The sequence below is a fragment of the Protomyctophum parallelum genome (genome assembly GCF_964188405.1).
Source record: "Protomyctophum parallelum genome assembly, chromosome: 4".
Lineage (NCBI taxonomy): Eukaryota > Metazoa > Chordata > Actinopteri > Myctophiformes > Myctophidae > Protomyctophum > Protomyctophum parallelum.
Genome location: NC_139700.1, coordinates 17,410,638 through 17,424,743, shown reverse-complemented (window position 1 = coordinate 17,424,743; position 14,106 = coordinate 17,410,638). Strand labels below are relative to the sequence as shown.

At 40.6% G+C, this 14,106-nt stretch overlaps 1 protein-coding gene across 1 annotated transcript; it reads right to left on the bottom strand.

The window, feature by feature from the left end:
* Positions 1 to 5,424: 5,424 nt before the first annotated feature.
* On the bottom strand, positions 5,425 to 12,163 carry LOC310857483 (general transcription factor 3C polypeptide 6-like). Its single transcript, XM_083763180.1, has 6 exons — positions 12,015 to 12,163; positions 10,008 to 10,085; positions 9,432 to 9,495; positions 8,286 to 8,330; positions 7,418 to 7,525; positions 5,425 to 5,807 (listed from the first exon to the last, which is right to left on the bottom strand). Exons 1-6 carry the CDS (start codon positions 12,036 to 12,038, stop codon positions 5,683 to 5,685), a joined length of 444 nt encoding a protein of 147 aa, XP_083619306.1. The 5' UTR covers positions 12,039 to 12,163; the 3' UTR covers positions 5,425 to 5,682.
* Between the last annotated feature and the right edge of the window lie 1,943 nt (positions 12,164 to 14,106).

The following is a 14,106-nucleotide window of genomic DNA, read 5'->3' as shown; positions in this document are numbered from 1 at the left end:
GGAGGTGTGACTGACGGGAGGTTTTCATCATAAATGCAACCTACGGTCACAATTAAAAAAATAGATGCCTCAGATTATAGCCCCTGGCTCATTCAAGGCACAAGAGAGGGAGGCCGAAGAACACCTGGCGCAGGGACCTTGAGACTGACATCAAGCAGTGTGGACTGACATGGAAACAGCTGGAAAAGGCCCAGGATAGAGGACTCTGGCGGACTGTAGTCAACGGCCTATATATGCTCCATGTAAACTGTACAGTTAATATAGAACTGTTATTCAGGCACATTTATAGACACCTTTTTTCTATGTGACGCAAAATACCTCACAGATCTACAAGCTAACAACGACTTAATTATTACATTAAACATTTCATAAAATGTAATACATGAAACTATAGTGGCCAACTGGTAGGATGAACATGAAATATTCATCTCTCCATGATTTGTGCTTGGGGATGCTTCTCCTTTTCTCTGTGCAAGGAAGAAAGGTGAAATTATTCTCCTGCCTGAAATGGTTCTAAAAAGTGGCGACAGTTTTGACAAGTAATCATTTTAATTTGGTATTGATATTTTAATTGTACACCTATCTTTGATCCATCCACACCTCAACTTGATGCACCATACAAAGTTGAGGTGTGGATGGATCAAATACAAGTTACAGTATTTCACTCTCCAAATTATATCATGTCACAACAAATCTGACATAATTGTAGAATGTAGCACATTGTGGAATGTAGGAAAAGATAAGATGCAAGATAATTTTGGGGACTGAGTAGTAGTAGCAGATGCTGTGGTGGTGATTCCGTCTCAACTCCAACTGCAAGACATAATCAAAAGCTATAAACATTCTTTGTGATTTCTCAGCTTTCCAGCTTGGAAAGCAAAACAATGGAACTCAGGTTGGCAAGATAACAGAGGCAACATCATGGCAATGCCATGTGTAGCTGCTGTGGAAATAGGATCGCTAAGGAATGGGTCATGGACAAGCGCTCTCATCATAAGTCCATTTCTGCCTTTCCATTCCCAGATCAGATCTGAATTACACTGTATGACTAAAGTGGACACACTTTTAATTAGTGTCTGCAATTAGTGACCTTTTGTTCTAGTGAAATTTAAATCTTATACAATCACATTCTACTAGACAATTGTGTGCTTCTGATTTTGTCGCAGTTATTTGTGGAAGAAGAATGACAATCCCGCTCCCCCCATGGTTTGTTGAGAAGAATGAGGAAGAACTCGACAGGCCTGCACTGCCTGCACAGGTCTGGGCATCTACCTATAGGCAGAGGTAAGGTTCTTGTTCATCACTGTGGAGACTGATTAGATTCCTTCCTTAGATTCCGGATGCACCAAGTCGGTGCATTCGGTGCATCCGGCTTGGCTGGGCGCTCCCAAGGAACACCATCGGCACCATGCTTGCGAGTGGGAGACCAGCGGGGAGGGTGCCTGCGGAAATGGTTAGTGTGCTACTCCGCATGTTAGTTGATGACAGATCTGACTCAATGACAGATGAAAAGCTGCAAGCGATGTATCGGAGGAGACGTGGTTGTGAAAGGGACTATAAAAATGAGGGGCGCTCTGGCCATCGTACATCAATTTATGTTAGCGGACATTTGACATTGCTACAATGATTGTAGCCGATTTGCTCGTTTACATATGACTTAAATTTTCCCCTTTCCCTTTCCCCAATGTCAATGGCGTTTAATGTTTTGATGTATTTAGTGGAATTATCAGCTCTTATCATCATACATAATCCTGCATCATCTCATACTGGCCAATCATAATTCCTGTTGCCTGTGATTGGTTGGCTGATTTGCTTTTACATATGACGTAAATGTTCCCTTCAATGTCAATGGCGTTTAATGTTTAATTTAAGTCATATTTAGCAGAATTCTGACGTAATTTCTCCGTTCATTGTCAATGGCAAATATTGAGACGGGCGGGGACAAGATTTAGCACACCTTTGACCTGAATTACCCTTTCATTGTCAATGGCAAATCTTGAGACATGTGGGGACAAAAAGCTGTTTATAGAAAGGGCTAGCGCCCCTTACAAATGGGAGAACTGTCATGGGTAGATTTTGAAGGTGCGTTTTACCAATGGAAATACATAAATTGGCCTCGCTCTGCGCACATTCGTATTATGAAAGGCATATCGGCCCGTGTTGAACGCACTGACCCGTGTTGAACGCACAAACATTATGGCTTACCGCGGTCCTGAATATTTTAGCATTGTGGGAGTGTCCATATGTTAATTATTTTCGCTTTGCGCAATTTGCTATTAAGCCCCTTGACCTAAAGACACTCAGCGCATAACGATTAGACGTGGGTCTGACCACCTCATAAACGCAAAAAGCACTGTTTGATTTGACACTTGAGCGGCTCTGGGAGGCTGGTAGAGTGTTGCCATGTCTGTTTATTATAAGCGGCTTATTTTTCTGTAAAGTTGCTTTCTGTGTGGTTGTTTTTCTTGTTTCTAAAGTGGTTATTTGGGCTTTTCTCCTAATGTTGTTTAAACCAGTGATCCTCACACAGCACATTCCCATGTCAAGGATCCCCAGATGAATGCATTTGCCCAACTAAGGACAGCTAATCCAAAAATTAAATAAAAAGATTACTTTTGAAAATAGCAGATCTATACCAGCTCACAATGCATCACATTCATTCATTAAAACTATGAACTCTGACTGCAGGGGGATATATAATGATCATTATAACAATGTGCAAGAACATATTTAAAAAGAAGGAAGAACTTTATATTTGTGGACAATCAAAATGTTTTTTTATTTTAATGTGGTGTCATTCAAATTAATCTGGATATGGCAGACTCACTATTTAGAAAATAAAAACATGGCACTTCATTTAAAATAGGTTACAGACCCCTGTTATATGCGCTTATTTTTATAGACCTATTTACTTGTTTCTATGAGACATGGCAGTTTTGCGTCTTTTTTTTTAAAAATGTTGAGATTAGAAACGGCCATAATTCTTTCATTTCTCAACCTTAAAAATAAATAAAAACATCTCCATAATCCGTGGGAAATGTGCTTTCATATGCTGTATCACACCCGATTCAAGTCTTCTTCAATAAAATGCTACGAGCGAACTCAGCGAACACCATACCATCGGGGCCACAGCATTACGCAGCACGCATTCAACTCATTCCTTCGTCGTGACTTGAATGAAATAAAATATAATAAACGTTATTTTACTGGTGTTTTTCAATAGAAACAAATAAAGAGCGTGTGTAGGCTACTGTGTGCAAGTGCAACAGTGCATATACATGCATGCACTAGGCTATATTTCTTCCGTGTCGGGATGGTGATTGAGCTCTTCAAGTTCACAGCCCGTTTGGTCTTTCATAAAATAAATCACACACGTGTGAACTGAGTGGTGCAATCCCCCCCCCCCCCCCCTCTCTCTCTCTCTCTATCTCTCTCTCTCATTAGTCACTACCTCTCTCACTCTCTCTCATTAGAGTCACTACCCCTCTCACTGTTTCTGGCGCCCCCTACTGCTATTTTTAAGTCACATACTCATGCTCACACAGACACACAAACAAGTACGAGACAGACACACACACAGACACACAAACACGTACGAGGACATTGCAAGCTGGTTGTAGGAGTGGTTGCACCACTCAAAAACGTTGATATTAGCCTATAAACACTCATGGTTCTCTCATTTCTCAACCGTTTTATTAAATGTAAAAATCTCCATATTCCTTAGGAATCTTGCTTTCATTCGCTGTATGGTACATGGTTCTATCGTTATCGAATTAATTAATTACGCATGGATTGCCAATTTGCCAATATGCTGCTATCTACTCGCAATTCCATTCCGATCTGAAAGGTGGGTCTGTTCTTTTGAGGCATAAAGGTGACAGCATGCAGTGCAATAGGAATAATTAACCCAAATGTGACAAAGGCATGTCATGTCTTCTATGGTGCCAGCCTGAAGAAATGTCATACCACGATCCCCAAAGTGCGCATTCCGTATGTGACATCAGCTGACTGGTAAAGAGAATAGTACGGACATGTTGATTGGGTACGTCTCAAACACGCCTTAAACACACCCATGACTAATTCAAGGCCGTTTTGCGCACTCCGCGGGGTGTCAAAAGCGCTTCTTAACATGCCCAAAATTGCAATATGACATACTACACGCCCCCAGATCATAATACTGTAATTAGATTAGTAATATAGAAGTAAGTAAAATAGAAGTCCTAAATCGACCCCTCAATGTCTAAACTGGGGAGAGGGAGAGGGGGGAAAAAAATATAGCGCATTCACGCATGTCTGTCTGTCTATTGTCTAATCTCGTCTTAACTAGTCCGATTCATTAATAATCATTAATGTGTCAAATCAAAAAAAGGGCTTCGTTATGCCCTCCATATTCATATGGTCAATGCCTGGGAGCGATTGGTGCAGGCAGTAAGGAGTTACGGCAGTGTTTCTGACAGACACACACACACACACACACACACAGATAGACAGACATTGTTAGAATTATAGTATGATTATAGTATGATGATGATGATGATGATGATAACATTCTCCACTATTATGGGATGGCTTTTCACTAGCTACAACATTGATGCTGCAATTTGCTTCCATTCAGGTACAAAGGGATAAGAGTGACTTCAAGTTGGCTGGCATTTGGCGTTCCAAATGTGTGTTTGGGTGTTCAAGTCAGGGCTCTGTACAGTCCAGTCAGGGCTCTGTACAGGCCAGTCAAATTCTCTCTCACTCATCACAACCCATTTCTAGGACATGGGGAGTGTCATTCTCAGAAACTCAGAAAATGGCCTTCCGCAAACTGTCGCCATAAAATTGGAATTCACTGGAACACAGGGCGGTAATTAGGAACAATAATTAGAAAGGGTGTGTTCAGACTGTCCAATGACTTTTGCTCATATACTGTACAGTATGTCACTTTGAGAACAATGTCAATGTTCTCTCATTCTCAATGTGGGGTCCACAGGGGGGTTCCAGGGGGTCCCCAGCTAAATGACAGATATTTAGGAACCAAATGGACCCTTATGGGTCTAACTCGGAGAGTGTAAAATGGAACCAAACTTTGGGGGTCCTTGAAATTAAAATGGTTGAGAATCACTGCTAGAGCCGTAAAACCGTCCTTGGCTTATCTTTTCAAATGGGGGTCCGCGGTATGAAAATGTTTGAGAACCACTGGTGTAGCAATCTGAGAATCCCATCGGCAAATACCGGGAAAACAGCGACCCCTGACATGAGTCTGTCTTGAGAGACTACTGGTGTAGTGGTTTAACTGACTGTCCGGTAATGTAAAGGTTCTAGGTACACTCCCAGGCTACAGCAAACTCAGTCTAGTGACAATATGCAAGTATCTCTGAACAAGTATCAGCTAAATGTTTAATGTATTTTTTTGCCATATTATTCTGTTTACAAACAACCATACTCTGTTTTAAACCTAAGGCTCAAGGCCACAAAATAGTCAATGTCTCCAGACAGGACTGTTGTCCAAATTGTATGCTTTGACAGTTTAACTGACTTCTTTAACTGCCATACTGTCTAAATCCATCTGGACCGTCCATCTCAACAGTCTGTAGCAGGGAATTGAGTGAGTGCCTCATAACCTCACAAACACTATTATCTCTGATAATTCGCAAAGCGATTAATGATGTCAGCACAGCTGCCATTTCTCCAACATCAACCCTCTATCCTCTCAGCCCTGTCTGTTTCCTCCATCTGCTCTGCCATGTCCTGCATATCACTGGTGGAGGCCGGGCAGGGGTGGGAGGCAATATCTTGTTGTTCAGAGCTCTGACCATTTCCTGCAAGCGCAACAGAAAGAAATCCATGTATGAGTAACTATGACAGTTACAGTTACATCATACATTATGTATGACAGTTACATTTTGACAATAAAATATTACCGTCAACCTGGGGACAACCCTGAAACTCAGCTCATGCTTCCTTCAATGTTCTTATCGGGGGGGGGGGGGGGGGGTTCCGGTAGGATGTGTGTGTGGAAGGAACATGTAATTCCAAAGTATAGAGACCAGGATTGCTGCATGTTTTCTGCAAGGATACCTACCCTAAGGGACACAGGGAGAACATGGGCGCTGATGACGCGGAGGAGAGAACTCGCCCCCAGCAACCACAGTGTCCCCATTCGAGAAACAAACCCAGGACCTTCTATCTGTGCCAGCGCTACCGACTATGCCACCGTGCCCCGTTGTACCTGCAACTATGGGAGTGACCGCAACTGCCACTACAGATCCCATAGGCTCATGTGCATAATGATCAATGGTTCCCGACAGGATTGTTTTCCATATTGTACGCTTTGACAGATAAAACTAACTTGCCAAATAGCGCCGTTCCTTTCACTGTCATACTGTCTATATCAATCTGGACCATTCACCTCTGAGAAGTCTACTCTGTAGCAGAGAACAGAGTTCGGTCTCAAGTCTGCACAAAATGTAGTTTGGGTGTGCATCCCCAGGTAGGGAAGGACTACTTTGGACAGATGCTAGGTTTGATGTTTACCCGTTACTTTAATTGTTTTCTTTGGCACCGTTTTCTAACTGCTTACTCTGGTGTTGAGTGACTAGAGTAAGAGTTCCTTTATTGACTTCGTAAGTCGCCTAAATGTCTCAATTCTAAATAGGAACAGGTGTTATCAACTGGTTTTCACTTGGGACCAAACAGAGTACTCCTCCATTAACACCCCGAATTGCTAAACTTTTCCCATTGCTAAAGTTTAATAAGTCATGGACATTTTGCTAGACTTTATAAATAATTCAGACAAAACATCTAACAAAACTAGAGCGGCCGGATGGCAACCGTGAGATTCCCAGTTTGACCCCGGGCTCCCCCAGAGTTATTGTCGAAGTGTCCTTGAGCAAGATTTGATGTGCATGTTAGTGCCCTGCATGGTTTCTTCCGCCATCGGTGTATGAATGAATGGGTGAATGTAATGCACAATCTATGTGAAGCGCTTTGGGTCAAATCGCTATATAAATGCACCATTTGGCATTTACAGACAGATGTGTGCTGCAGACCCATGCATCGCCAGGCTTTGGCTTTTGTGTATATTTTTTAACCCATTCTGGGCGGGAACCCCTTTTGGTTTGCATTATGTTATGCTTTAGCGCGCCACTCGGTGGCGCGCTATGAGCTTGTAGATCTGCTATAGAAAGAACGACTGACATAGAAACATAGCTTTTTCAGAAAACTGTCAGGATGTAGAAGACATTTTTAGAATCTGATCTCAGGTCAGAATGGGTTCAGTGTATAGGACCACAATGGGATGGGTTCAAGGCTTTTTTTTGGTCATCCTTTTAGCATTGCTTGTGTAATTGTCCTTGCTGTACCGTTTGCAACTTGTTAATAAAGTATTCAATCAATCTATCAAAATGGGTCCCGATTGAGAAACACCCACCTGTGCTGCTTTCACACTCTTTCTTCTCAGTGAGGAATGTACGCTGCATCATTAGTCTCTTCATTGTGTGACACTTGTACTTGAGCTCTGGGGTGCCATTTTTGTTCCCTTTGAGAGCACGCAAACAAGCACACACACACACACACACACACACACACAAAAACATTAATAACCTCACTGACTTACTGCCAAGGACGTAATATTACGTCACATCAAATCCAACGCTTGACTGCCAAGGACGCACTATTAGGTCATATGGTCTTTTCAGTGCTTTGCGATATGATACGATACGTATGAATGATACTAGTTTGCTAGGAGACGGTAGCCTGGCCCAGCCAGCATGCTTTCTGGTATAGGGGGGAAGGTAGCACATGGAGCAAGCATTGGATCACCGATCTAAGTCTACAGTACACAATTAGAGTTTTTTGTTTTTAATTATCCTATGGTACCACATCAATACAGCATGGAACTGTGGACAAAATCTTTTGCAACGTTGTTGTCGTTGCAAAAGATTTTGTCCACAGTTCCATGCTGTATTGATGTGGTGTTGATGTATTCAAAGTTTTGGGTCTGAGAGGCTAAAAAATGTCATCACAATTTGGTCCGTGGCTCAAATGCTGAATAAATAATGGACCTTGATTAGGTTGAAAACCACTGGTTTAGCCACATTAACCCTATTTTGTACTTGCTCATATGCAAGCTCAAAACATGTCATGGAATTTTTGAAGAATATATAATTATCTGGCTTTCTGAGTCCTGACATGAAAATGTTTGAGAACCGATGAAAAGCATTTTATGAAAAATAAGTTAAAGCTATACAAATAAAGTTTGTTCTAATTATTATCATGATTTAGAAGAAGAAACATACCCTTTGATGGCCCCTCCTCAAACAGCACACAGGTACCCATCACATCTGTAGCAGGGTGGGAGAAAGTACAAGTACATAACTGCTGCTGTCAGGCAGAAACATTGATGATTTTTATCTCTCCATATTTAAACTTTTTCTGTATTTTTTGGGGACTTTGATCATTTTAATACATGCTCGGTTCAGGGCAATGCAAATTCTACTTCCATGTCTACATGTACTGTATGAGGTCTGGATGCACACATACAATGAAACTTTGTACCAAATAATTATGTCAATGGTGATATTATTTTTGTCTGGCTTCAGAAGACGTGGGTTATACCAAGGAATTCAAATTATTTTTGCCCTTCAGTTGAATGCAAAAATCGTGCAAGATCAAGATGCAATCTCCAGGTAAACTTAACAACATGTGATTCAACTAGCATGGGGGATATATGCCAGATGAATCACATGTTATATACTAGAATTTCTTTGCTTTGCTGCAGCAATGTGAAGAAGGAAATTGCGGGATTTGAAGGGCCCATTATTGTGCCCTTCCTATGTAGAAGTAACGTTTTTCAACGTGCAGAATCTGTGTGGTCTTAATATTCAGCATTATTGTGTTACTGTTAAATCCTCTATGTAGGGAATTGATTGATTGATTGAAACATCTTTTTCACGGTATGTATAATTGGTACATTTCAAACAAGTCTAGTCAATACAAAAACTGTTACTGTGGACGACACCCCGCACTTGTTTCCAACAGGGTCCACCATTTTCAATTCATCAGAACATTTAGAGACGTACCAATATAAAATTCTATAAAAAACAGGAAATCATCATTATAAAGAAAGTAAAATCCCTTTTTTACTTTCTTTATGATGATGATTTCCTGTTTTTTTATAGAATTGTATAATGTGTTACTGTTATAATAAATAATGTACAGTATGGGGAAAAAGGGTCAGGGGGAACTCAGACTTCATTTACAGGGGCCAGTTTCGAATGGCAGCCGTCCGTAGACCTGCTCTTTGAGAGCGGTTTTGAAGGAGTCAAGGGATTTACATGTCTTAATGGCTGTTGGTAGGGCATTCCACATTTTAGTGGCATAGGAGCGGAGTGAATTGAATCCCTTGTTTGAGCCGAATCTGGGTTGAATGTACCATACTGTACCTTCATAGTCCCCAACAAAAACACACTGCCCAAGTTGCATCATGGGCCTCTCACTGTCGATGTCCTTGAACAGAAAGAGAAGCCGTGTTCAGAACTTCATTCTGACGTGAGGGTAAATGTGAATGTCTGAATATGTTCATCATGCATGAATATGTTCATTCTGATGTCATGGTGAATGTGAATGTCTGAATATGTTCATCATGCATGAATATGTTCATTCTGACGTCATGGTGAATGTGAATGTCTGAATATGTTCATCATGCATGAATATGTTCATTCTGACGTCATGGTGAATGTGAAGGTCTGAATATGTTCATCATGCATATATAGGCTACTGCATATATAACTATTTTTTTCACAGTTTGTTATGTTTTTATCCCTTAGTGTTTATTTATTTTCCAATAAAGTTGTTTTTATTTTGTTGCTATTCCTCTGCCCCCATGTAAAGCGTCTTTGGGTTGGGTACTCAGAAAAGCGCTATATAGGTTTGAGTCTGAGATATTATTATTATTATACTGTCAGTGTTTAGTCACTGCATTTAAACTGCACCAGACATTTTTTACTGCAGATCCTCACCAGTATCTTGCAGCTGCCACGTAACTTGGACAGGTCATTGTTCATTATCCCAGACAGCTCCACCACCACCAGTTGCTCCTGCAGAAAGTAACGTGTGTGGAACCATGAATGAGGAACATGGAAAAAGCACAAATAATATTCTCAAATCTTCCATTATCTATAGAGCTGTAATAGGTTGGAACTCATTACCAAAGTGCATAACAAATACAAATACAAAATTCACCTTTAAAATCTTGTTAAAAGAACACCTTATGCAAACAATCCTGTAGTAACCCCTGGAAACATATTTCAAATGTATAATGTGTTGAAAGTGATTTTTGTTTGTGAACTATTGTAAGGAATGTCTTTGTTAAAATGTTTGTCAGTGTCGGACCACAGGAAGACTAGCTTAATTTTGTCATGGCAAAAGCTAATGGGAATCTAGACCTAGAATGCCTGTGATCATTTAATTATACTATATTTTCATGTATCACAAGCATAGATCCCTTCTGGTAATCCTGGTAGAATTGGAATATGCGCGGCATAAATGTGATAAATGCTCCGTTTGTACTCACCCATTAAATAATTCCAAAGACGTGGAGAGAAAAATGGTCCTATAGTTTTATATCCATGTGAAAGTTCTGGCACAAAACGTGTATTTAGTCAATTATCTCCACTTTTTCAAGAGATGCACACGGACATCTTTCTCTCCGGGTGAGGGGACGTATTTGTAAACAGGACGTATTTGTCAAATCAGTTCATCGATTATTCCGGCCCCCCTCGCCCGGAGAGAAAGATGTCCGTGTGCATCTCTTGAAAAAGTGGAGATAATTGACTAAATACACGTTTTGTGGCCCAGGCCGTGGCGTAACGGTCTGGGCACCGGACTGGTAATCCAGTCGCAGTGTGCCGCGGGTTCGACTCCCGAACCCGACACGGCCTTTACTGCATGTCTTCCCCCCATCTCTCTCCCGTTTCCTGTCAGCCTACTGTCTGTCCCTTCAAAAATCAATAAAAGGCGTAAGCCGCAAAAAAATATCTTAAAAAAAAAAAAAAAAAACACGTTTTGTGCCAGAACTTTCACATGGATATAAAACTATAGGACCATTTTTCTCTCCACGTCTTTGGAATTATTTAATGGGTGAGTACAAACGGAGCATTTATCACATTTATGCTGCGCATATTCCAATTCTACTAGGATTACCAGAAGGGATCTATGCCTGTGATACTTGAACATTTACGAAGTATAATTAAATGATCACAGGCATTCTAGGTCTAATGGGAATCCTAACAAACAACAACAATAAACAGTGAATGGAGTTCATTCAACTGGGCTATCTTTAGCTATGGCAGTGGGTTTTCAACCAGTGGTCGGGGGACCACCATGCAGTGGGCCTTGAGGGGGTTCACTTCCAGGTGGTCCCCAGCTAAATGATGGAGAGTTGGTAACCAAATGGACCCTTGTAGATCTTTAACTCTTGAGAGCGTAAAATTAAACCAAATGGACCTGGGACTTGTTGTTGTAAAAAAGAAATCTGCATTACTTAATTTACAAGAAGTCTACACATTTAGAGACAATGTAGAAGAATTGTTATTTTCTATCATGGTGCCATTTAGCCATAGTTCACATGACGCTCGTATGACAGTCATGTTTCAGGTGCCACTTTAATAGCTCTGGTCCATAGCCCTAATGGGGACCTTCCCATAGATCCGAAGTCCCGTTAGTCCGAACATGCACTGCTCCCGTGCTTCGCCACTGCAAACAACATAGGCCTACATGATCATACAGCATGGAATTTTGGGAACTTATCCAACTGTAAGAAAATATTCTTTATTTTTGGTTCCGATCGAGGCTAAATCTCATCAAATGGTGGTCCGTGGTCTGTGGCTCAAATGCCGAATAAATAATGGGCCTTGTAAAATAACGAGGATGATGAACATAATTTCAGATATTCAGATATTCAGTCAGATATTGCCAATGCTAATGCTAAATATATAATACACATATGGGCACATTCATATTCATACCTCCTCTTCCCATTCATCTTCCATAGTCGAATGTCTGGGCTGAAATAAGATTCAAAGCCGAATTATGAATATTGTTTTATTTACTTATTATCATGATACTGTAGCCGAGCCGAGCCGCACACATAAACATAAACACACGCTTAATTCCCTTCCGCGAATCTACGGTGTGCGAGAAGGGTCAAGCCGTGCGTCTACAGTCTATGGCCTACATTATGCGCTCCATATCATTTACTGGACAATTCCCCCAGGTGGGGCTGTTGTCCAGTATTAGATTAATTGAAGCTGATCCATCACTATGACAGTGGTTTTCAACCATTTTTTATTTAGTATTTGAGCCACGGTCCACAGACCACCATTTGATGACATTTAGCCTTAAGACTCAGACCCATTTAGTTGTCGTTGTCGAATTGAAGTTGGTAGCATATAGGAGAGACAACAGATAACAATTCTTCTACATTCTCTAATTGTGTAGACTTGTGTAGACAAATTAAGTAAAAATGCAGTATAATTTAACTCTTGAGAGCGTAAAATGAAACCAAATGGGTCCATTTGGTTTCATTTTACGCTCTCAAGAGTTAAATATCTAAAGGTCCATTTGGTTACCAACTCTATCATTTAGCTAGGCACCACCTGGAACCCCCTTCTTTAGTTTATTCTTCTCCTGGATTAGGGAATAGTGGACACAAACAGTGGTCAGTGGTTTTCAACCCTTTTCATATCAAGGCCCATTATTTATTCTGCATTTGAGCCACGGACCACCAATTGATTTGACAAATTGAGTAGGCCTAAATGTACTAAAGTAATATATTTTTTCCACAACTGCAGGTGGGCATACAGACCAAAATGTACTGAGGATCGATTAAAACAACTAGCCTATAGACTGATAACAGTCTGGGGTTTAGTAGTCCCCAGCTAAATGATGGAGAGTTGGTAACCAAATGGAGTCTAATAAGGGTCCATTTAATGGACCCTTATTCGATCTATTTAGGCCTGAGGCAGATTCTGAAAACGCCTTCTAAATCATGACCTAAGTCTTCTTATATAGCAGAATCTTTTTACATTTTTTACATTTTTGAATACTATACATATTGTACAGAACTCAAAAATGGGTTCCCGGCCTGAAGGGGTAAAACACCAAAAGTGTTGAGAGTGTAAAATGAAGTCTAAAAGTCTAAAAAATTAGAGAATGTAGAAGAATTGTTATTTCTTGATCAAAGTTTGCTTGTTATCTCTCCTAATCTTAATGGTACCACATCAACACAGCATGGAATTCAACGACAACTACATATTCTTTAGGTTTTCGGTCTGAGAGGCTAAATGTCATCAAACAGTGGCCCGTGGCTCAAATACAGAATATATAATGGACCTTGATAAGAAACGAGTTGAAAACCACAACATTGGGGCCTCATAGCTCTATGATTGGGGCCTATGATTGGAGCCCACAATTGCTTTTAGAGTCTTCTGGACTGCTGCTGCTGACCTTTGACCTTATAGATTTAAAGCAACATTCAGTGATCTACTAAAGTGTGTGTGCTCCTCCGTCATGTGGAATATCATAATGCTTCTGCTGCATCATGCATGCTGTGAACTCAGTTCAGTGACATGCCTCACTTCACCAAAAAGGTGAAGCCTATCATAGCCTATGACAGATAAAACGCTTTAAAACAGCATTGGTAACATTAGCATTTTAACAAGAATCTTAAATAGCTTTTATTGTCCAGCCACCAGATGGCAGTGTAACCACCCATTTATGCAGACTTCAACCCTTAAACTTGTACAACATTAACTGGACAAGTCCCCCAGGTTTTGATTTTGATTAATTGAAGTATTTATTAGCAGTTTGCAGAATTACAGTAGGCCTACATTTCAAGTACAAAAACTGTCAACTGGGAGTGGACGACACCATAAAGTATTACACTTGTTTACAAGAGGGTCCACCATTTTCAATTCATCATAACAATTAGAGACGTACAAATATAGTATAGACTTCTATATAGCCAAAAACAGGAAATCATAGAGGAGGTAAAAAGGTAAAAATATATATACAGTGAGGGGGAAAAGGGGTTGGGGGTGGGATTCAGAATTTACGGGG

What these genes read in the sequence shown, in the direction of transcription:
- LOC310857483 (XM_083763180.1), bottom strand. Translation starts at nt 12,038, where the DNA reads ATGGAAGATGAATGGGAAGAGGAG. An exon ending in GTGGCAGCTGCAAGATACTG is followed by an intron (nt 9,496 to 10,007) that starts GTGAGGATCTGC and finishes TTTCTGTTCAAG; the next exon opens with GACATCGACAGTGAGAGGCC. An exon ending in TTTTGTTGGGGACTATGAAG is followed by an intron (nt 8,331 to 9,431) that starts GTACAGTATGGT and finishes ACCCTGCTACAG; the next exon opens with ATGTGATGGGTACCTGTGTG.